At 48.8% G+C, this 20,716-nt stretch overlaps 6 protein-coding genes across 6 annotated transcripts; 3 read left to right on the top strand and 3 right to left on the bottom strand.

Annotated features, from left to right (window-relative positions):
* Window positions 1-60: 60 nt before the first annotated feature.
* F9C07_2235412 (suppressor/enhancer of lin-12 protein 9 precursor) lies at window positions 61-972 on the bottom strand (the record flags this gene model as incomplete). Its single annotated transcript, XM_041294125.2, has 4 exons — window positions 61-78; window positions 160-347; window positions 412-619; window positions 775-972. The coding sequence occupies 4 exons, from the start codon at window positions 970-972 to the stop codon at window positions 61-63; spliced, it is 612 nt and encodes a 203-aa protein (XP_041149419.2).
* Window positions 973-1,694: 722 nt separating this feature from the next.
* On the top strand, window positions 1,695-2,571 carry F9C07_2246671 (uncharacterized protein; the record flags this gene model as incomplete). Its single annotated transcript, XM_041286916.2, has 3 exons — window positions 1,695-1,876; window positions 1,960-2,253; window positions 2,326-2,571. The coding sequence occupies exons 1-3, from the start codon at window positions 1,769-1,771 to the stop codon at window positions 2,569-2,571; spliced, it is 648 nt and encodes a 215-aa protein (XP_041149418.2). The 5' UTR covers window positions 1,695-1,768.
* A 998-nt stretch (window positions 2,572-3,569) lies between these two features.
* Window positions 3,570-5,186, top strand: F9C07_2286001 (glycoside hydrolase superfamily). Its single transcript, XM_041294135.2, has 3 exons — window positions 3,570-4,150; window positions 4,213-4,470; window positions 4,530-5,186. Exons 1-3 carry the CDS (start codon window positions 3,891-3,893, stop codon window positions 4,924-4,926), a joined length of 915 nt encoding a protein of 304 aa, XP_041149417.1. The 5' UTR covers window positions 3,570-3,890; the 3' UTR covers window positions 4,927-5,186.
* Window positions 5,187-13,842, top strand: F9C07_2194088 (myosin class II heavy chain). Its single transcript, XM_041286915.2, has 2 exons — window positions 5,187-6,462; window positions 6,607-13,842. The coding sequence occupies exon 2, from the start codon at window positions 7,017-7,019 to the stop codon at window positions 13,320-13,322; it is 6,306 nt and encodes a 2,101-aa protein (XP_041149416.2). The 5' UTR covers window positions 5,187-6,462; window positions 6,607-7,016; the 3' UTR covers window positions 13,323-13,842.
* F9C07_2286003 (uncharacterized protein) lies at window positions 13,843-15,855 on the bottom strand. Its single transcript, XM_041286910.2, has one exon. It carries the CDS (start codon window positions 15,728-15,730, stop codon window positions 14,042-14,044), a length of 1,689 nt encoding a protein of 562 aa, XP_041149415.1. The 5' UTR covers window positions 15,731-15,855; the 3' UTR covers window positions 13,843-14,041.
* Window positions 15,856-16,679: 824 nt separating this feature from the next.
* F9C07_8257 (putative RNA export mediator Gle1) lies at window positions 16,680-18,346 on the bottom strand (the record flags this gene model as incomplete). Its single annotated transcript, XM_041294124.1, has 2 exons — window positions 16,680-17,450; window positions 17,543-18,346. The coding sequence occupies 2 exons, from the start codon at window positions 18,344-18,346 to the stop codon at window positions 16,680-16,682; spliced, it is 1,575 nt and encodes a 524-aa protein (XP_041149414.1).
* Window positions 18,347-20,716: the final 2,370 nt, after the last annotated feature.

The following is a 20,716-nucleotide window of genomic DNA, read 5'->3' on the forward strand; positions in this document are numbered from 1 at the left end:
AGGACACGCTCCATTGCACAAATGCCTAGAAAACCCCCATGAAATGCCCGGAAACATAAATTAAACCACGCGTTTGACCTGTCGGATCATAGTCAGTTATCGCCTAGTAAAAAGGGACAAGCAACCGGAGACGAGGAGCTTGTGTCCCATATAACTCACCTCAAAAAATCTCTTCAACCACCACACCTGGAAGATGCCCTCCCCGATAAGCACCGCAAGCTGGAAGATACTCCACCACTTCACTCTAGCATTTGTGCTCTCGGCGGTGTTTCGGTGTACCCGCTCTCTCACCACAATATAAGATTGCTCATCCTTAACCTGGGCCAATGCCTCCGAAAGACGACGAACTAGTAAACGGGAAACGATTAGCTGCTGGAGCGTCTCGAGCGCATATTGTGTTTTCATCCATACCTTCCACCTCCAAAGGATCTTGGGGCATTTCCGATTCGGGGACGTAGACAATTCCATGAACATTGAAGGATACCTCTTTAGAGTTCGAAGTCCATCCCTCGTTGCTGAAGCAGTAGACATATTTACCATCCGCGTGAGCAACAAACGAATAGTCCTCGGAGGAGATAGCTTGTTTATAGTACTGGCGGTTGTTCAAGGGGTCCTCGACCTAGCAGCAAAAAAAAGAAAAAACGTCAGCGCTCAGTTCATTCAATTCCAGTCAGTCCAAGTATCCGGTTGTTGGATTCTTATTGAATGAGACCCGCCATCGACCGAGGCCCAATCTGCATTCCGAAACAGCATAATGAGAGGGAAGGGCCGTACCCAGAAGTCGATCTCCAGATTGCCACTGCCTCCGAATTCCCGATCACCGACTTGGAAGCTGACCGTCATCTTGTCATCTTTGTGGAGTGATTCGTGGTAGCATTCTCTCGAGTGAGCCTTAAGCTGGATGGTGTGTGCGGTCACGGCGGTCATCCACCCCAGCGCGGTGATCAGGAGAGTTGTTGCGGAAAATCGCATGGTGGGTGTAGGGTTCCTTTCCTGCAATCGTAGTTTTCGACTGAGGGAATAGTATGAGCCTTCGAAAGAAAGCAGGTAGTGGTGGTGGACGATTGCGGCCTGACGGTTGATATTCCCGACGACGCGCAAGGTGGTCTTCTCTCATTCCGTCTGGGAAGTTGAGGCGCTCGGACCACCAAAGTGCGGTGTATGGCCTCAGGTGTCACATTGTGAAGTTTATGAAATTATGCCAACTATACAAACAAGCAATCAATGAAACAGTTTCTAAGAATAATTAACTAGGTATTGTTACATTTGGACGACAATTAAAATTACTCAGTCACTCCATCTATGCAAAGGTTGCCTATTCAAGTAGTAACCTGTTTCTAATGGCATATCTAATCCATTTACTTTACACACTAGATGCTTCTCAATATAGTGAATTAGTGAAGTGTTCTAATGACTTATTACATGTTCTTTCCCCACATACTAACTATTCAGAGTAACTGACATGGACATATACCTGTGGCATATGGGCATTGACCTTCTGAAAGCTAGCTGACGGTATATCTCTCAAAGTATACAGTGATATGTCAGTTAAGAGAATGTCAATCACCACCCCCCTTATATTCCTTTTTAGGAAGCCACTGTCTGCTCCCCCGTCATTGCGATCATGCTTATGGACCTCGCCCCTTCATGTTTCCTGGTGATGCCCATATACATAAATCCACAACGGACACATCAGTCATCCCATAATATATTCATGAAACCGCCTCTCTGGGTGGCCTAAAGTGTCCGAAATCCATGAAAGCTTGCCATGCCTGTACTTATAGTGGACGGTGAACGTTACCGAGTGCCCTTCATGCCATTCTTCAGAGGCTACAGAACCAACAATGAAAGATGGCTCACCTATAATGCTAAAATTGTGAGAAGTATTAGTTTGAATTTCACATGAAGAGAAAAGTCCATGACCATTACTTTTCAATTGCTAACGGTGAATATATGCAGCGTGGGAAAGTTACACCCGAAGCTCCTGGAAGCACCAAGTGGTCTGCTCAAGATGATATGACCCTTCAGGACCTTAGAAACTGCAATATCCCATGGAAGTATATATCTGCTGCGATGAACAATAAGCCCATCGAAGAGCTCAAAGAGCGATGGCTGAATCTCCGAGATGGCATCACGCAAGAGATCGTTGCAAAACCGAGGAGAGAGACCAATCAGATGCATTTCGTCTGTGAATTGCCAGGGAAAGTTGGGCGGAATGTGTCTTTCTCAGATCCATTGGCTACGAATGACAATGTGAGTACATTCACTCTACGAGGTTAGCTTGAGCTACTCGTTACCTCTATTTCTGACAAGCCATCCCGGTAGGCTGATGACTATCTTATTGCCTCCCGACCGTCAAAAGTCAAACATGTGCTCTATACCGATGAGAACTTTGATTTGGAGGACGTGCTGCTTCTACATACAATTGCTGCAAAATGGGAAAGAGATAAATGGTTGGCCGTTAGTACACAATTCAATGACAGGACCGGGCGCAGTATTACCCCAGACGAGGCGAAATCGATGATCGATCCAGAAGAGGTCTGGGATTGCGATTGCCATTGGGGAACCTAAAAAAACCTTGATTATTTCGAGACCCAGACCGGGGGTTTTCGGCAACCGGAAACACCAAGTGGTCGGTACATGGAATGTTTGATGGCTCGAGTACTTGTCCGAAATAGGTAGGTTAGGTGGACATGTCAAAATAAGAATGTGGAAGTTGTTGCATGAAATTTTTCTTTCCTTCCTGTTTCTCGGGCCCTCTCGTTCTCGATGCGCCTTTGACTCCCTACCAAAGGTTCGGGTGGATTAGGGATTCGCGTTCTAAGGGTCTGATTGTCACACCATGACGTCGGTCAACGGGTATCTGTTAGAAATGAGTAGTAGCCACAAACTTGGACCGAGGTTTCCATAAGACCTTCCCATGTTTCTTGAGAGCGAGAAGTATTCGGTGAAGGCCGAGAACAACAGGATGAAGCATCCGCATCTGACCCGATGAGAAAATCATTCGATAACGCCACGCGATGAGTGAGACTCGGGCTTTGGTCGGTACCAGTTCGGGATGCCAAATCGATGCTGTAAGGAGTAGCGTGGCACCATTAACATTAGTACGGGAGTACCTAAAGGCAATATTAAACTGAGTCGGTCATGGTAGATTATGTCGACAGAGCATAGTAAACTGATACCGAACTTGATTCCAGACCCTGAAACCCTGCAGAACCCAAGTCAGTAGCAGTAGTTACTCCGTCGTAGTACTAATCGCTGTGGGCCAGGTCTTAACTTCCTCAAGTTTAGTGGAGGTTTCAGTCGAGGACCCAAGAATAGCATTGGCTTATAGGGATCGCCGGGTCACTTTGCGTCTGCCACTGAGCAATCCAGAGGGAAGCGTTGGCAGACAACAGGGACGGCTGGTGGGGACCCGAAGGGTCTGGAAGGGTTCAAAATCTCTCAATGCGATTGTGGATTGGATGATTCTGGTGGACCCTGGCATGAGTGGGCCAACTGGAGCCTTTTTCTAATCTTATGATTGGCCAAGGCTCCGTTCTCTTTGATCGTTCACTTCCATTCACCCCAGGAGATTTGCTGTGACTCTGTGTGCTTCAGGAGGCAATTCTTACCCAATCCAACTCCACACTTTCTTTTCTTGACGTACAGCTTCTATTCTTATATATTCCCAGTCGATCCTTCCTACCAACTGCCCCCCTTCGCTATATTGTTGTTATTTTGGTCTTATTCCAATTTCTTTCTTTTTATTGTACTTGTGCAGACCTCCTTTTCCTTTTTCTTTTTTCACAGTACAAATAGACAGAAGGCGTTTTATTCCCTTCTCATTCGCAGTCTCTACTCGTAAACTCATACTTTCTTTCCTTGACCGAGCGACTACATCTCCGAAAATGCGTACCGCTGGTCTTCTTTCTCTTTTACTCGCAGCGATTCCCGCTGTTACCGCGGAGCGGGGTACCCTTGGTCTCGCCCTGGGTAACAAGAATCCTGACGGCACCTGCAAGTCTACTAGCGACTATGAGGCCGACTTTGACGCGCTCAAGAGCCTGACTACCCTCGTTCGTACATACTCCGCCAATGATTGCAACACCGCTGTGAACATCGTTCCTGCAGCCAAGAACAAGCAGTTCAAGGTCGTGCTGGGTGTCTGGTAGGTCATACATGATATAGTCGCTGGAGTCCTCGGGCTATTAACATAGCTTGTTTCGTTAGGGCTGATTATGACGAATCCTTCAACAATGACTTCAATGTCTTGAAGCAGATTGTTCCCGGAAATGAAGATGTTATCCCTTCGATCACTGTCGGTTCTGAAACTCTTTACCGCAAAGGCCTTACTGCCCAGCAGCTCCTGGACAAGATCCGTACGGTCCAGAATGCGTTCCCCAAGGTTAACGTTGGCACGGTGGACAGCTGGAACATTTTCAATGATGGTACTGCCGATCCCATCATCCAAGGAGGTGTCACTTATTTGTACGTTGTCTGAAATCGGTGTCGTTTCAGATTCACCGCCCTAACTAACCTCCTCATAGCTTGGCCAATGGCTTCGCCTATTGGCAAGGAACGGATATTGACCATGCCACCGAGACCTACTGGAATGACACGAGGCTTGCTAAGGAGCATATTGAGAGGATTGCTGGCAACAACCAGGACAAGATTATCTTCGGAAACGGCGAGACTGGTTGGCCCACCGATGGCGGTTCTGACTATGGAAACGCCAAGGCTAGCACTCAAAATGCTGAACGGTACTGGAAGGACGCTGTCTGCGCTATGCTGACCTGGGGCGTCGACGTTTTCTACTTTGAGGCTTTCGACGAATCCTGGAAGCCCAAGAGCATTGGTGACAACGGCGAGGAGAAGGATGAGACCCACTGGGGTCTTTTCACTGCCGACCGCAAGGCCAAGTTCGACTTGTCTTGCCCTAACTAAGCTTACTTTCATTCCTTCTGGCATCGGCGGGATGTCCGGCCGCCGTTGTTCACTTTGAAATTCTCCTGTATCATATATTGAAGTCTTAGCTCAACAGGCGAGGAACCTGACCGCGCATTTATGCGTCAATATCTGTGCAAATTTTTGGGCGCACTATTACTATGAATCATGTAAAAGTAAAGTACCTGGTATTAGTTCAATTGTGATGATAATTCTATAAGAATACTGAGTAACCTGGTCCTTTCTTTATCAACGGTGAGAGTGATATCCTATGGAAGCCGCCAAGACCGTAATACCACGTGAAAGGCGGGAATGTTTACATAATCAATACTACGTATGTCAGGTACTGTACATTGAGTGATACCGAGCAGGTATCTGCGTATAGGTATGGTATGTATGGTAATGACTTGCCCAAGAGAACCGTGGTTTCCGCAGTGGTGGAATTTACCCCTGAATGGAGGACACGAACCAAAGAGATGTGTTTATTTGTTTATGGGGTCGAACATCACTCAGGGGCTGGCCTATTGCCTTTGCTGACGGCCTCTGTGGACTCTGTATGTTCCAGAAAAGATGCAGCTCATATGGAGTACTTACATGTGTAAGCAATAGTGAAGCAACCAACAGTAATTAGATCCAGACTCCATACGTGTTTCCACAGGAGAGTCGGATCACCCACCACTTATCTCAGACTGTTTATCAGCGTCCATAGATAATCGGATATCTTTCCAGAGAGAGTAAGAAGTTAGGCTGACCACATACCGATTCTTGGTATGTGCATCAGATTGGAGTTGGTAGGAATGCATGAATGCATGAATGCATGAATGTCTTGAGTGTATGGATGTATGGGCGTATGGATGTGTGTATCACCCACTTGGTACAGAGTAGGTGTGTATTGTCGAGATGGCGGTCAAGTCAAATAGTAGTACTACTAGTAGTAAGGCTAGTAAAGTAGTCACTTTGAACCTCCGGTATATTCTGACTGTAAAATACTTTACTTTTCCCCAACGGCCGGGCTTTTTGAGGTCTCTCCGCCTATGATATTCTTCCTCGGCCGCTTAAGTCTGAACGGGGAAGTTTAGTTCTTTTGGCTGATCGTGTCATGGTCTGAGTCCAAAGATTAGAACCAAAAGAAAAAAAAAAAAAAAGACCGAGCGAACTGATTATTATCTCTCTCGTCTTTCATCCTTCTTCCCCTTAGTTCCGATTTCGTTCTTTTCATAGTCCAATTTCGATCCAACAGAGTCCTTCGTGTATGCGCCATGTCGAATTATTTCGCATACCCTAGGTTCCTGTGATCTGTTATTCATTCCTTCTTTTTAACCCCCTGAAGAGGATCCTCTCGCTCTACCCCAAAACACGTCTCACCGTCGCAGTTCGGCCTCAACCTGCAACTCCCCTCGTTGCCCTCTTACGTGTGCCGATCGGAGGTAATCTGCGAGGTGGATTCGGACTCGGTCGTTTAATTTCCATGCTTCAACATTCTGGGCGATAAGGAGAGCAGCAAGCAAGTGCTTGCTGCTGCAGTCGACACGGAAGGTGTGTGTTTGTGCATGTGGTCCTATGGCTATATCCTTCGAGTCCCTTTTATGGACAGTTTCAATCAACTTTCTTGCCGTCCTTTCCTATTTCACCAATAGCACTGCATCAGGAACTAAAATCTCAAATGTTCAATGCCTCTAGATCTAGACCCGTCCGTATCTTTCGCCAATTCGGCGCATTCTCCGCCGTTGCACTCCATCGATACCTCCCGCCTGCGTGACGATTCTCTTTTGGCTGCTCCATTGACATCGTCCTTCACATCGCCAGGTGCGTCGAGTCTCTCGACCACTGGTTCTCCTAGCCGTCGGAACTCTTTTAAAGGGACCAGCATAACTTCAAATCCGCCGTCCACCCTCCCCACGTTGCCGAAGTACCGGGCTGCTTGGGATTCGTCCACTTCGTCCCCAGAGAACAGAAAAGCTGAAAGCAGCATCTACTATACGACAGCCTGGGGCTCCCCGTATGCTGCACCTAGCCCTCGGAGACTCTCGTGGTCATTGAGTCAGCACGCTGGAATCGGCCGAGGCTCTAGGGATAGCTCCCCGACTTCGATGCGCAGTGGTATTTACAACGGGTCCGAAACGAATAACCCCGAATTGGTCTTAACGTCCGCCCCCGAAGAGCCGACTACCCATCTGCACGACAGTATTCGCAACCGCTCTCCAGGAAGAGATATATTTGGCAGAAGAGGAGGGAAGTCGATCAAAGATTTCACACAGGATTGGATCAACCAATATCTCTCCGGCCAGCCAAGGACCGAACGCAGCAACTGGCTGAGCGACGACTCTGGCAGCGAGGCCCCATCGTTTTTTACAGCTCAAAATCATTTCGCAGACGACCTCTCTGACGACTGGCTTGGTTTCGAACAAGATAAGCGCGAAGAAGACTTACTTAGAACTCCGACATTGGCCGACTTTGCGAACCGAAGAGCAGGAACTGGTAACGGAGAAGGTAGTGCCGCTCGTCAGAGAACTAAGGAATATTTACACAGAAGAGCGGAGACACTACGACAGGAAGACTTCTGGGGTTTCGCATACGACAAAGATCCCCAAACCATTACTATGGCGGATACCAAGGAGGTACAGCTCCCCACTGAACCGGGAGCCAAGGCGCTGCCTTCAGTTGAAAAGCCACTTCCTCCTCCCCCAGCAGATGCATTGAACGAAAACCCTTTAGCTATGGAAAACACGACAAACGCGGAAGCCAAAGCTGTGAAGACGCCAGTTTCAGACAAGCCTGCACAACGAATTAGAAAAAAAGTTGCTTGGCGCGGAAAAGCATGCTTCGTCGGGCTTCCACCGGAAGATAAGCGAGGCAGCGAGGAGTCTGGGCACCGGTTATTGACTGTCGAAGATGTCAACAGGCGCCTAAAATCATGGGAGGAGAAAGGTTATGACGTGCGCGGATTTAGCGTCGGTGCATCAGAGGATTATTTGAATACAGAATTGGGCGGACTTAGTCGTCCCACCTGGCCCGATGCTACTGAAGTCCAAGAAGAATGGAATTCCCGGAGCTATACCGTTTGCTTTCCCAATAAAGCCGTATGGGATGCATATGTAAACTTCCTTCAGGAAGAGAAGTTACGAGCTCTGGGTGTATTTTTGGGTGATGATGAAGTACAACCGTCAGTTTCACCTGCATCGGCCGCCATGAGCCAGATGGCACCCTTCCCTGGTCTTGTTTCCTCACCACCAATACCCACGGCGTCTGCGGCTAGTAACCCACTGTCGCTGTCTCACCCGTTCTCTCCCCAGTTGAGTCAATCCACAAATGCCCGCAATGGTATGGGTTCTTTGACTTCTCCTGCTTCACAGTTCGGTGTACAAACACCCTTTCTGGGGGTGGATCAGAACCTTCTTCCTGGATATCATATTCCTTTCCAACCTACACCTCCTGCACAGGGTTCTTTGACCCCCCAGAGTTTCTTCAATGCACGCCAAGCAGGCGCGGCGTCTACTCTTGCTGGCACACTGCCAAACTTAACCTCTATATTATCACCAGTCTCTCCGTTGAATGAACAGAATGCGTTCCACCCCGGCCTGAACGAACAATCTGGACTACCGAAAGAAACATTCGGCGATAATATGGGTTATGACATGCAGGATAACATGACGGAAGGCCAGCTACTGCGTCCTATACGCACCCCTACCGAAAACCCGGATAACTTCCATGCTTCGACTGTTGAGATCGCCCACCCCACGCCTCGTGGCCATAGTCGTGGTCACAATCTGAGCGAGACACTTCAGAAAGGCCTTGACCAATATGCGCAGTCTGAATACCACTTGGAGGAGTCGATAAATAGACAATTGGATGAAGGTGACCGCGAACCTCACGGTTTCAATAGTTCGGATATATTAAAGTCTCGGTGGGCTCTACCAGAGAATACCAACCACGATATCCAACATTTGCCTCAACATGTGCATCAATATTACGGCGGAGCATACCCTGGAGATAACGCACAGGAAGGCTCAGATATCGATACTAACCCCAGTCTTTCCGGTACACCTCATGGACCGCTTGCGAACCATATACCTTGGCATGAACCAAAACCAAGCGCTGGGTCATACGGCGGCGGACACCGCTCGAAGCTTTCGTCTTCTACTTTGAATGTTGATGCGAAGGAATTTGACCCGACAGCGCCTTCTTCACAGGCCTTCCAGTATCAGGATAATTCCTTCCAATTCCCGGCGGCGGGCCATCCTATGTTTGCATTTGGCTCTGGTGCGGGCTTCAAGCAGCCCGCAGGTTCTTTCAATGTGACCGCTCCTTCCTTCACGCCAGGCTCTTTCAATGTCGCTGCCCCGGTTTTCAACCCAACCAATAATCATTACTCGGCAGACCCTGAACAGTCATCAGGCGGCAGAACTAAGATCTTTGATGATGTCGACTTGTCCCAAGCGCAGAAGCTTACCAAAAAGTCGAAAGCTATTCCCATTGTACGCCCGGATGATAACGAGGCTAATCAGTACAACGAAGAGGCAGCAGAGAATGAAAATGGTCGGTCTGCCGCTCCTACAGATCGCCACAAACGTGCCCGCCGTAGTCTTGAGGGCCCTGATGGAGAAGCGCAGATTAGCGTGTCTCATGCGCTGTCAGAAAACATTAATGCACAAGCAACACAGTCATCTAACACAACCCATGTATCTGCAGGAGGCAAAGAGAACACTTCGCCTGATAAGGACGGTGTCAATTCAGTGGAGAGGGAAGTCGTTCCAGCCCAGGATCGCAAACCCCAAGAGCGAAAGGACACTCCTGTCAGTGAAGCGTCAACCTGGATGCCTTCTGATACGAAAGATGAGAGCGCAGACGCACGTGCAGATACATTGGAACAGAACCAGGCGGCGACAACACAGCCCGGGCCCGAAGAAGCTGGTGACGAGAAAACAGACCCAAAGCAATCACTAGCAGTCGAGGCAGGTACCCCTTTCATTGTTCCCAAAGAGAAAGAGCAACCCATGGAGGAAACTACCGATACTCGTTTGAACGGATCGGTCCTTTCGGCAGACGCAAAGCCATTCGAATTCAAACCATCAGTGCCTGATTTTATTCCCGTTGTGGTCGAACAGCCGAAGACATCTCCTGAAGACGTTGTCAAGAAAGGTGACATCATGGCTTCACAGAATGCTGTCGCAAGCTCACCAGCTGCACACAAGGAAGACGTGGTTCCAATTGAGCCGACGCAATCAGGAACCGATCCATCCGGTGATGAGCTGAGAACAGGCGCTCCTCAATCTGAACGAGGCGTAGGACGTGAGTCTGAGGAGGAGTCCATGGATGATGCGGAACTGAATGCTGTTATGGAACAGTTGAATGAAGACTCGGATGTAGGAATTGAGAGGTTAAGCACACCTCATCCTACAAACCGATTCCCTGAATCGGTTCTTGGGCCGTCAAAAGAAAAGCGACATGTCCACGCAGAGATCAGAAGTGAAGCCCCAAGCCCCAGTCCAGGAAGGGGTCAGATGTCCCAAGCATTGAATGTGCCCAAACTTGACTTTGATGCCCAATCCCAGTTCTCAGCTACCCCCTCGAAGAACTTCGCCTCCACTATCCACTCGCCCATCCGACAGTTGGTTAGCCGAAACGATCACATCAGTGACTGGGACAGTGTTATCTCATCGGGCGAAGACGAGAAGCTAGCGAACCGGAGCAGATTTTTTGATCGCCGCATTCATGAGCTTGTGGGCTCGGTTGTTGAGGAGCGCCTGTCTCCTCTCGAGCGTGCATTGATAGCTATTGAGAACTCCATCTCCACAATCACCTTCGGAGGATCTCAGAACAAATGGTCATGGAGTGCCTCTGTCGAGGGTGAGGAAAGCGATGCCGACGACGAAGAAGAATATGAGGAGGATGCGTCCTACAGAGAAAGGTCCCCCGCTCGCCAAAGAGGTCGAAAGTTTGACAAATTAAAGAACGTGGTTCTAGAAGCATTGGCGAGTCGTGACGCTCAGCATGCCGCAGAGAAGCCTGCCAACTCCGAATTCGCCCAACTTCAACAAAGTGTTACAGACCTACAGGCTTTGACACTGAAGAAACTCTCTCAAGACTCTACGACCGATCTGAGAGAAATGATTGAAGAGGTTGTCTCAGCCCAATTCAGCCAGCAGAAGCCTCGCGCCTCGGAGGCCGAGGAGATCGGCGCTGATAGCCTCATGCTTCAAATTGATGGCCTGAAAGAAATGCTAAGGGTAAGCGATGAGCGTGCTGAGGAGGAATACAAGAAGCGTAGAGAAGCGCAGGACTCTGTTGTAGAGCTTCAGCACCTTCTAAAGGTTTCTGAGGACAACGCTGCTCGCCACAGCGAGGCTGCCGAATCTGCCGAAACTCGTCTGCTCCAGTTCAAGGAAGAAAAGATTCCTTATTTCGAACAGGTCCAGTCAAGGTCCGATGCACTTGAGCAAGAACATGCCAAACTCAAGTTAACTCTAGCCGAGATTTCTTCGAAGAACATATCCCTCGAAGGGACCTTGGACGAATACAGATTCTCTAGTGACCACTGGAAGCAGGAGAGCGAACAGTCCAAGGCCCAGATTGAAGAAATGCAAACTGAAAATAAGGATCTACGTGTCACTATCGATCATATGAAGTCGCGGATCGAGGATGGATTGAGTGTAAGACAAAATCTAAGCGAAAAATTCGACCGCCTTCAAGACGAAATGGCGACCGTGACTCGGGACATTACTCGCGACCAGGCCTCCTGGCGCAAACGGCAAGAAGAGCATGTAGCCAGGTATAACGAACTCCAGGCTGCTTACAACCGTGAAGTGAAACTTCGGGAGAAACTTGAGGTCGACATCAGTGAGTTGGAACAGCAGGAGCGAGAAGCGGCGAAGCTGAAGTTTATCTTTGGTCAGTCTCAACAAGAGAATGCCCGGTTGGAAGAGCTAGTGGCAAACCTCAGAATTGAGAATCACGACCTAGAGATAAAGGCGGCTCGCTTTGAGCGCGAGTTTAACGAGGCACGGGAGAGCAGTAGAGTTGAAATCCAGCGTACCAGATCTTCGTTGGAGACAGATGTTGAGGCTGCTAACAGTCAGGTCAACATTGTCCGTGCGGAACTAGAAGCACAAATCCTGCGTCTCCAGGGTCAACTGGATAGTGTCCGGCTCGATAGTGATACTGCACAGCAACGCTACGAGATGCTGCTGGAGGAGGCCAATGAAACTAAGGCCAGTGCTGTGGCCTCGATGGCGAACACCCATGAACTTGCTATGGAAGAGCAGCGCAAGCTGCATGAGCGCATCCTCAATGATCTTCGCGAGCGCCATGCCCGCGCCTTGCACAATGCATCTGAGGATAGACAGCGCGCAGAATCTCATTTGACGGAACGCTTGGAACTGTCGGAAGATAAAGCTAAGCACCTTCAGGATCGTGTTCATCATCTAGAAGAGAGGCTCGAAATTGCTCAGTCCGCTGCTCGTGCTGCCGCTGAAGCCGCTCAGGCAGCCCAGGCAGCGAAGGCAGCTCCTGTGGCCTCGTCTTCAGCACACTCTACATCCCCATCGTTGTCATTCAGCGAGGGAACTATGGTCCCTGAGAAGATCTCTCCTCAGGCCTTACGTGAGTCAATTCTTGTCCTACAGGACCAACTGCAGCAGCGCGAAACCCGCATCGAGGAACTGGAGCAAGAGGTTGCTTCTTTCGACAAGGATGCACCGAATAAGCTCAAAGAGAAGGATACAGAAATCACCTGGTTACGTGAACTTCTTGGAGTCCGTATCGACGATCTACAGGACATCATCAGGACTTTGTCACAACCATCGTTTGATCACAACACTGTGCGTGATGCCGCCATCCGTTTGAAGGCCAATCTGCAAATGCAACAGCAAGAAAAGGAGAGGGCTTCGTCCGGACAGAGTTTCCCCAGTTTTCCTTCCCTTTCCGAGTTGACTGCATCACCGCGCTCTCTACCCCTCGCTGCCGCTGCCGCATGGGGCAACTGGCGCAGGGGGAGAGAAACCCCTAATACCGGCACCTCTGAACAAACACCGTCCAAGCCGAGTAATGCAACTGCTTTCCTATCCGGACTTTTGACACCTCCTGGTTCTAACGCTAGACAAGCCACTCCAAATGCGACTGCTCCTGTTACAAGAGGTTGGAGACAACCATCAGAGAGTCGCCCCCTCAGAGGCTATGATACTACCCCGAGACAAACGTCAGCACGTGCGAGCAGAATGCAAGAACTACCAAGAACTCCCCCTCTGCTGCGCAGGTCAAGCTATGACCATGATGCCGAGCCCACCGACTATGGAGAGGGCTCTTGGGCAGAAGAAAACGAGAGTACGGCTGATGGTCTCGTCTCGGCGTCACCTAAAGAGACCGGAGATGGTCCATTTGGACCGCAGATAGCATCTTAGATTGTTTATATCTCTTTTCTATCTCTCACTTTGGACTGATAGCTGATTAGCTCTTTTTTCCAGCCCAGTATTTTTACCTGTGACATTATGCTGCATACTAGCTTGCTCTCTTTTGATATTTTGCGTTTGTGTATTTGCGATTAAGCTTCTCTTGTTTCTAATGGCAGTGGGATTACGATCATTTTCTTTCACTTCCACACCACTTTTTCCACTTTGGTCTCTGTCTTTCCTCCTCTGATACCAATACCATCTGTATGAGTTTGCGGCAATCTTTTGTACAATTCTTTGGCTTCCAAATGTTTATAATGGACTTGACCTCTCGCTCGTTATCTTAGCACTCCCATCACTCTCGTTTCCATCTGCCGAATAGTGACACGTTTGCCTTGCGTGTCACATTCCTACAATATTCCTGCATCTGTTTACGCTTTCCCCTCCATGTGGTCCATTTTGCTACCAGCCTCGGCTGTTAGTGTATGTAGATACCCATTATTAATTAATTGAACATACAGTAATACATTCTCTCTGGCACGGGACACACAAGATTGAGGTTGCAGACCTTCCGTAAGCATTCCCTAATCTATCATATTATAACTTATATAAGTATTCATTAAGACAACATCTTGTCCGGATCTATCCCATCAAATATAAACAACCTGAAACACCAATCTATCTGAAAAAGAAAGCAAAAAGAAAGCAAAGGAAGCGGAATTCGTAACATCCTAAGCACTCATCCGCCACTCCAGAACCTGTCCGCCCGAATGCGCGGTCACAGTATATGCACAACTCTTCGAATTGACAACGCCATCATCATGAGTTGGCCGTTTCACTTCAAGAGAGTCAATATCAACGGGCACTTTGTCAAGAAGGAACGGCCAAGAGGGAACGATATCCGGGGGCGGATACCTGGCATCGACGCTGGATTTGTCCTCGGGGCCAGTAGCCCGCTGATGGGGGAGGGAGGTCTTCTGGGTTGGCTGTTTGAATCTCTGTGGACCCGGTTGGTATACGGGGTGGCAGTTTTCAAGACAGTATAGGTATAACGAGCCTCCGGAGACGATGGCAGGGGAGTAGTTGCCGCTTGGTTCGTAGAGGGCGAGGATTTTGTGGTCGGTGGAGATGGATAGGAGGGGGGATGAGAAGGTTGCGGATGGGAGGTTGGCTGCGTTCCACCGCGGGACTGTGTCTAGGAGGTTGTATGTTATGTGTTGCTCATCGCAGCGGCTGGATGGGAGGGGTGGGTTGAGTGGTGGGAGTTCTTCTGTGCGGCTGCCTGTGATGCCGTCTCCGGGGCGGAAATAGGCGGATGGGAGGAGTCGGTGTACCTTCACTGTTTGGGCGGAGTTGGATGTGAAGGGGGTGGCGAGGCCGATGCAGTAGCTGTGGATGACGCCTGACTGCAGTGATGCGACGAAGTAGCGTGGCGTTGGAGGTGAGGTTTGCTGGTCTTCTTGTTCTTGTTGCTGGGTTGCGGGGAATGATGGGGGGAGGAGTCGTAGGCCTCGGAAGATCAGTCGGTATTCGTCCTGTCCTGCAAGCGCCACTGATAAAGCTGCTGAGTCGAGGTAGATCCGGTTGATGTTTGCTCGCCAGTAGTTCAGGTCGGGTTGGCTGTGTGCAAGGTCCGGGCAGCCCAAATACCGCACTCGGGTGGGTTGATGAATGGTTGTTTCTTTGTGGATAGAGACACGAAGGAGAGTGTCGTCGTCGGCAAATTCTAGAGTATCAACGACGCCGTCCGTGTCCTCGTAATGGCCTCGTGTGGTGCTGGCCAATGAGTTATCCTGGCCTAGTACATATTCTGCGGGAGACAGAAGATTTTGATCCTTGTGAAGGCTGTATATTTGGATGGTTCTCCCCAGCCCTACCGCGATGAGGTCCCCCTGAGAGGAGACAGCGATACTTTGTTTTGCGTATCGCTGATTGATGGACATGCAGCCTGCGGTCCCCCCTTCTAGCATGGCACGGGCGACAGAGGTCCACTGCGAGCAAAGTGTTATACCGCGTGAGTACTCCCATGGACTCGTCAGGTTTGCACGCTCGTATACGGTCACCCGCCCTCCTTTCAGGGTCACCAGTTTCCGTCCATCGCTTGAGCTGCCCACCACAGTGGTTGGGGAGCATTCCAGGGGAAGTTCCCGTTGGGTCACTGACTTCTGAATATTCTGTCGGCAATGTAGTAGATTCAAGCGGGTGATCTGCGCCAAGTACGTGGTCCATTGATCTTGAGTCAGGGTGGTTATCGTTGGAGGCAATGACACCGGGACTTGCTGTAAAGCTTTCCTGAACATGTATGGTGCCGACGCCGCATATCGCCAGGAGCGACATGCCTGCCGTGCGGCAACATATGTTTCCACATCGAGGTGGAGAAGGATGGACTGGATGATCTCTAAAGGGAGATACGCAGCCATTGCTTGCGTGGAATGATGCAATGGAAGAGGACTGATCACGTATCTATACTGAAAGATATAAAATTGAGACTGCTTAGCAGTGATGGATGATGATAGGTGAAGTGTATATGGTTCATTATTATTCTACCCTTATAGATTACTTTCGTCGATGAGAAGGTGCCGAATATATAAAGACGAGGCTAATGCAGTGATAGCTGTCAAGGATGCCCCTGAACCAAGGGTCGGCATCTGATGTGTGAACGTATGATTCATTCCAAGGTAAAAAACCAGGATGTCATCCATATGTATCGCGGTATCGATATCAAGTTAGTGCAGCTGGCGGACGAATGATAGACTCGGCAGTCCCGTAGTTGCGTGATGGTGGGCCGATCGGAACTGGTGATAAACTAAATATAATTCCCGACAGCGAAGAAAACCGGCCATGATCCGAAAGCCGTGTACACGAAACTCAACCTTATAACAACGGTCATTAAGAGACCGCTTGGTTTGGTTGCCAACACCGTCACCGTTAATGTTGTACAATAGAACCCGTGTTCACTCTCTTCGAGCGCCATGCGGGAATTGGTGGTATGGCTAAATAGGCTACACATAATCCCAGCTTCTAGATCCTGAACAAGACAGGGAAGAGCGCCTCAATTGGTCAGCGTACGCAACAGTGATGACCGTTCACACCGTGAAATCCGGCTAGACACGAAGATCCGACTATTTTTCGTTGACCCCATATCTATCAGTTTCCCATCAGCCTCACTTAGGCCCTGAACCGGAGGTCTGGCGGTGATGATTCGGTCGGCTTCGGAGTTATGTCGGTGCCTATCGACTAATCGTGCGACATTTATTATCGCGCACTTCCATTTGTCCTTCGGTGAGTTTAAAGAAAATGGACGACTCGCGATAAGTCACTAGCCGGAATCCGCTGCGCCGACAGGAACTGTACCCGGCCACAGTTCTCTCAGATAATTATGTTCTTCTCTCGCTTGTATAGGTCTTTCAGAAGTTTCAGTTGATTAACGCCCATACTCTGACGAGGCACGCTGCTTGGTAGATCGACTATGGCCTTCCTCATTAATGCCAGACCGATATGACCAAAGAAGCCGACGATCCTTTCAGCAGAAGATTTGAGCATGGCCGAAAGCAGGATAACGTGTGTCTCCTGAATCTCGCTCGGGGGAATCATCAAAATTTTGTGCATCGCAAGCCAAAACATGTGGTTGGGAAATGGATTCTTCCGTGGGGTCTTTCCAAAATTGCGCAGGGTGAGCGCCGCAAACCCAGCACCAAGAGCTGTCATTCGGTCCATATGGACCTGTTCACTGATGAAAGGACCTCCTGGTGCTTCTCGCCACCATCCTAAGGCACGCCTACCGGCTTCGGTCTTTTCGTTGCCGTAGAATCCCCAGAGCGCCGGACAGACGACACGATATTTGGCCCAGAGTATGTCAACCATATGATGACCTTTATAGATAAAGGCGTCCGTGGAGAAGATCTGCGCAGCTACGATGCCGACTGGCTCTGCGTGGCCGGGATTGATAGAGGCTTCCGTGATCAGAGACGAGATTAAAGATTTCGAGAATATATTCAGGGCGTAGATCAACAGAGCTGGCACCTTGTTGTCATCAGAATTGGCAATGTCCTCTGGTGGAAAGGCCATGAATTGTCGGATATCGACAGATGGTTCAGGGATAGAAGCAGCTTTCTCGAGGGTCGCGCGAATTTCTTGAAGCTAGAAGGAATATTTTGGTTAGCTAACCAGTCTCTAAGCACTTTTCTTTTCTTTTCTTTTCTCTTTTTGACAAACAAAATAATCCCACGTACCTGGCCCTTGTTAGTCCCCTTTCCTTCTCGTAGTTGGCCAACACATTTCTTGATCGATCGACGCATGTCACCCATGTTCTGTTTGACGACCGTGTTGGATTTTCCTTCATCCTTCAGGTATTGCCTAAATTTCTTGAGATGCTGGTGGAGCTCGACATAGCGTGCTTGCACATTGATCTCTTCCTCCGTCAGACGCGCCCCACCGACCTTCTTCTGTTGCTCTTCCCGTGATTTTTGTGCAGCTTCAGCTTTCAGCCTTGCCGCTTCTCGCTCCGCCTTGTGTGCCTCTGCTTGACGTTTGCGGTTCTCTTCCTCCAATCGCTCCTGTTCTTTCCGTTCCTTTTCCTCTTGCGCTGCCCGTCGTTGCCTTTCCGCCTCTGCTTCGGCCTTCTTTCTGGCTTCCTCTGCCGCCTTTCGCTCCGCCTCTCGGCGTGCAGCTTCTTCCTGCTCACGGCGTAGCCTTTCCGCTTTCTCACGCTCGATGCGCTCCGCCTCCTTGCGGGCTTCTTCTTCCTTGCGGCGATTTTCCTCCTCTACCGCTCGCTGATGCACTCGCAAAGTTTCTTCGGCTTCTTCCAGTACTTGGTCATGTAGTTTGGCAACTTTATCGAGGGCTTCATTGTGTTGAGCTTCTAGTTCACTATCGATCCGATCAAGAGATTCGTAGAAGGATCGGCGTTCATATGCTTTGACTTTCTTCAATTCAGTATTGTGAACACGGAGTTGCTCTAGATCTCGAGCCAACTCTAGCACGAGTTGCCGGGACGGACTGTCCAGCTCTTGAGGGTAGCTTAAGCGCCCCATATCGCAGACTGTGCACGTAATAGGAAAGCTTTTATCGAAAGTGTTGTGTATCCCGAAACAGCTTGTCAGGGCTAGGGAAAGGTTCAGAAGTGTCAAGGGAGGCTCCAAAAGAATGCCCTAGAGATGATGTCCAATCAATTGTGCAATGTAAGTTTTAGAACATAGCTTGTACACAATGACCAGAAGAAACCGCAATTCGTTATCCAATGACTTTGGACTCAACCGGAAATACTTATATTCCGAGTTTTTAGACCGTCACCTTTGATGGAGCCGTCAGTCTCGTATGACAAGACTCACACAGTTATAATAACACTCAATGGCAAGGAGTCGAAGCGGTTAGTTCGGTGTTTCCAACAAAATGGGACAGGCCTCGAACTTCGAGAAAGTCGCCGGTGCGCTACCCGAAGATCCTAGTAAACGAATGAAAAATCGGGGTAAATACTCCCGCGATATGCGGGATGAGGATGTACGGAGACTGAAAAGGAGTGTGACCACGGAATAGCTGTCAATGAACAGCCTCACGGGGGATTTGGTAAGTCTCCGATGGAATTAGCTGTACGCGACCTTTGTTTGCAGTCGAATGCTTCGTCAAATCAAAAGTGCTTAGTCATAATTTTTGAATGAACCACATGATGATTAGTCAGCAAGGGAGAAAATACACAAGTGGCCGTATGGGTAGCCGTAGGCCGGCGTGAAGGAGCCTTAGAAGTTAGGATCTGAAGATCGCCAAACAATTTCAAACCAACAGCCTCATCGTCACCATCATTGGACTACTCGAATGATTGTCCATTAGTTCGGCCCCCCGTTCCTCGGTTTGAAGGGCGGGAATGGGGCCCTTTGCATCATCATGAACACCACGAGCGTATTGGAGAAAGTAAGCTTCAAAAGGTCAAGCCATGAGCTCGGTCAGTTGACCAAGAACTTTCGCCATCCGATCAGAGACATCTTCGCCTTCAGGTTTCGGTGTTAGATTGAACATTAATCTGTCTCTCACAATACGAACAACGAAAACACACACTGGATACCGCAGTTGTCCAATCTCAGTTTTATCCGGAGCCCCGCCAACAGCTATTATGGGTCTTTTGGAACCAAAAAGAGGGCAACTATTGGGCCGGTCGCAGCGTAGGGAAGGATTATCAATACCACTGGATACAAACTATACCCGCATGAACTTTCTGGTAGGCCGGTACGGAGTACTAAGGTAATACCCCGATACAGGCTTGCTAGACTGTTCTTAGGTTAGTGAGCAAAGACCGGAGATCACCCAAGGTACCCTACCCTACTATGAATAGGTAATACAACGGTCTCCTGACTTGGAAGCAAGATGCACCCAAGCGGCTCGTTGCAAGGGGAGAATTTTAATTTTAGAAGGATGAGAATGGTTATGCTTAAATCTTCTCTCATTTCCCCATGTGCTATGTTTCCTCGGGTATATAGATACAGATTAAATCCCTCCAGTTTTTGTTATAAGAGACTGAGGAGAAGAAAAGAAAAGAAAAAAGCGACAGGAGCGAACCAAGATACAACCACTTCTGAACCATTGGACAGACCTTAGGTATTGCAGTTATGGTAACTTTGTCTTAATACTTCATGACAAGCTAAAGCAGGTAGCTCAAGTTCTACTTTTGCCTCCTACCCTTATCATCCATCGTAACCAACGATTGTGATGATGGAGAATCGTGAACAAATAGACCAGACAGAAAAGAGAGAATAATCCCTTCTTACCTAGATAAACCATAAAAACTATTTTACGCAATCTATTTGTCTATATAGCTGAGATGCACGATGAACGCTTGTTTTTGATTACCTCTTCAACGGGTTTGCTGTTTTTTTTTGTCTTGTCGTATTTTCCCCCACATCACCATTTGGGGTACTTCTATAGGGTGTACCTACTGTATGGGTGGTATTGTTCACTTGGTCTGATTGATTCCCATTATACCATTACCACCACCACTAACTACTAAGGAAACTCGTACACTAAGCTCCATCTTCTTTCATTCTCTCGTGAATCTTCATCTTCTTTCTCCTCTACTCTCTTCTTCCCTTCATCTCCCTCCTTCTCTCTTCTTTGATTTAACCCCTCCCTCTTTCCTCTGATAGCAACTTCTCCGATCATTCCTTCAGGACTGTCAATTATTGTTCACCTTTCCATTCTATCAGATCATTTGTCTGTGTCATTCCCTCTCCGTGGTCAGATAATTCGTGCTTCTGCCTCGTACATTTTGGTCCACTACGAGATAAAGGTTACTTGACTGTATCAATCTTTCGATCAGGGGATGAACGTATCGTCCTCATAACAGAAAGACACCAACTCAACAGCTTCTGATCTTCAGACTGAGTTGCCCCCTTTTCCTCGTCTCTGGACTATTT

Source organism: Aspergillus flavus, chromosome 6 (genome assembly GCF_009017415.1).
Source record: "Aspergillus flavus chromosome 6, complete sequence".
Lineage (NCBI taxonomy): Eukaryota > Fungi > Ascomycota > Eurotiomycetes > Eurotiales > Aspergillaceae > Aspergillus > Aspergillus flavus.

What these genes read in the sequence shown, in the direction of transcription:
- F9C07_2286001 (XM_041294135.2), top strand. Translation starts at nt 3,891, where the DNA reads ATGCGTACCGCTGGTCTTCTTTCTCTTTTACTCGCAGCGATTCCCGCT. An exon ending in AAGGTCGTGCTGGGTGTCTG is followed by an intron (nt 4,151 to 4,212) that starts GTAGGTCATACA and finishes TTGTTTCGTTAG; the next exon opens with GGCTGATTATGACGAATCCT. An exon ending in CAAGGAGGTGTCACTTATTT is followed by an intron (nt 4,471 to 4,529) that starts GTACGTTGTCTG and finishes ACCTCCTCATAG; the next exon opens with CTTGGCCAATGGCTTCGCCT.
- F9C07_2194088 (XM_041286915.2), top strand. Translation starts at nt 7,017, where the DNA reads ATGCGCAGTGGTATTTACAACGGGTCCGAAACGAATAACCCCGAATTG.
- F9C07_2286003 (XM_041286910.2), bottom strand. Translation starts at nt 15,730, where the DNA reads ATGGCTGCGTATCTCCCTTTAGAGATCATCCAGTCCATCCTTCTCCAC.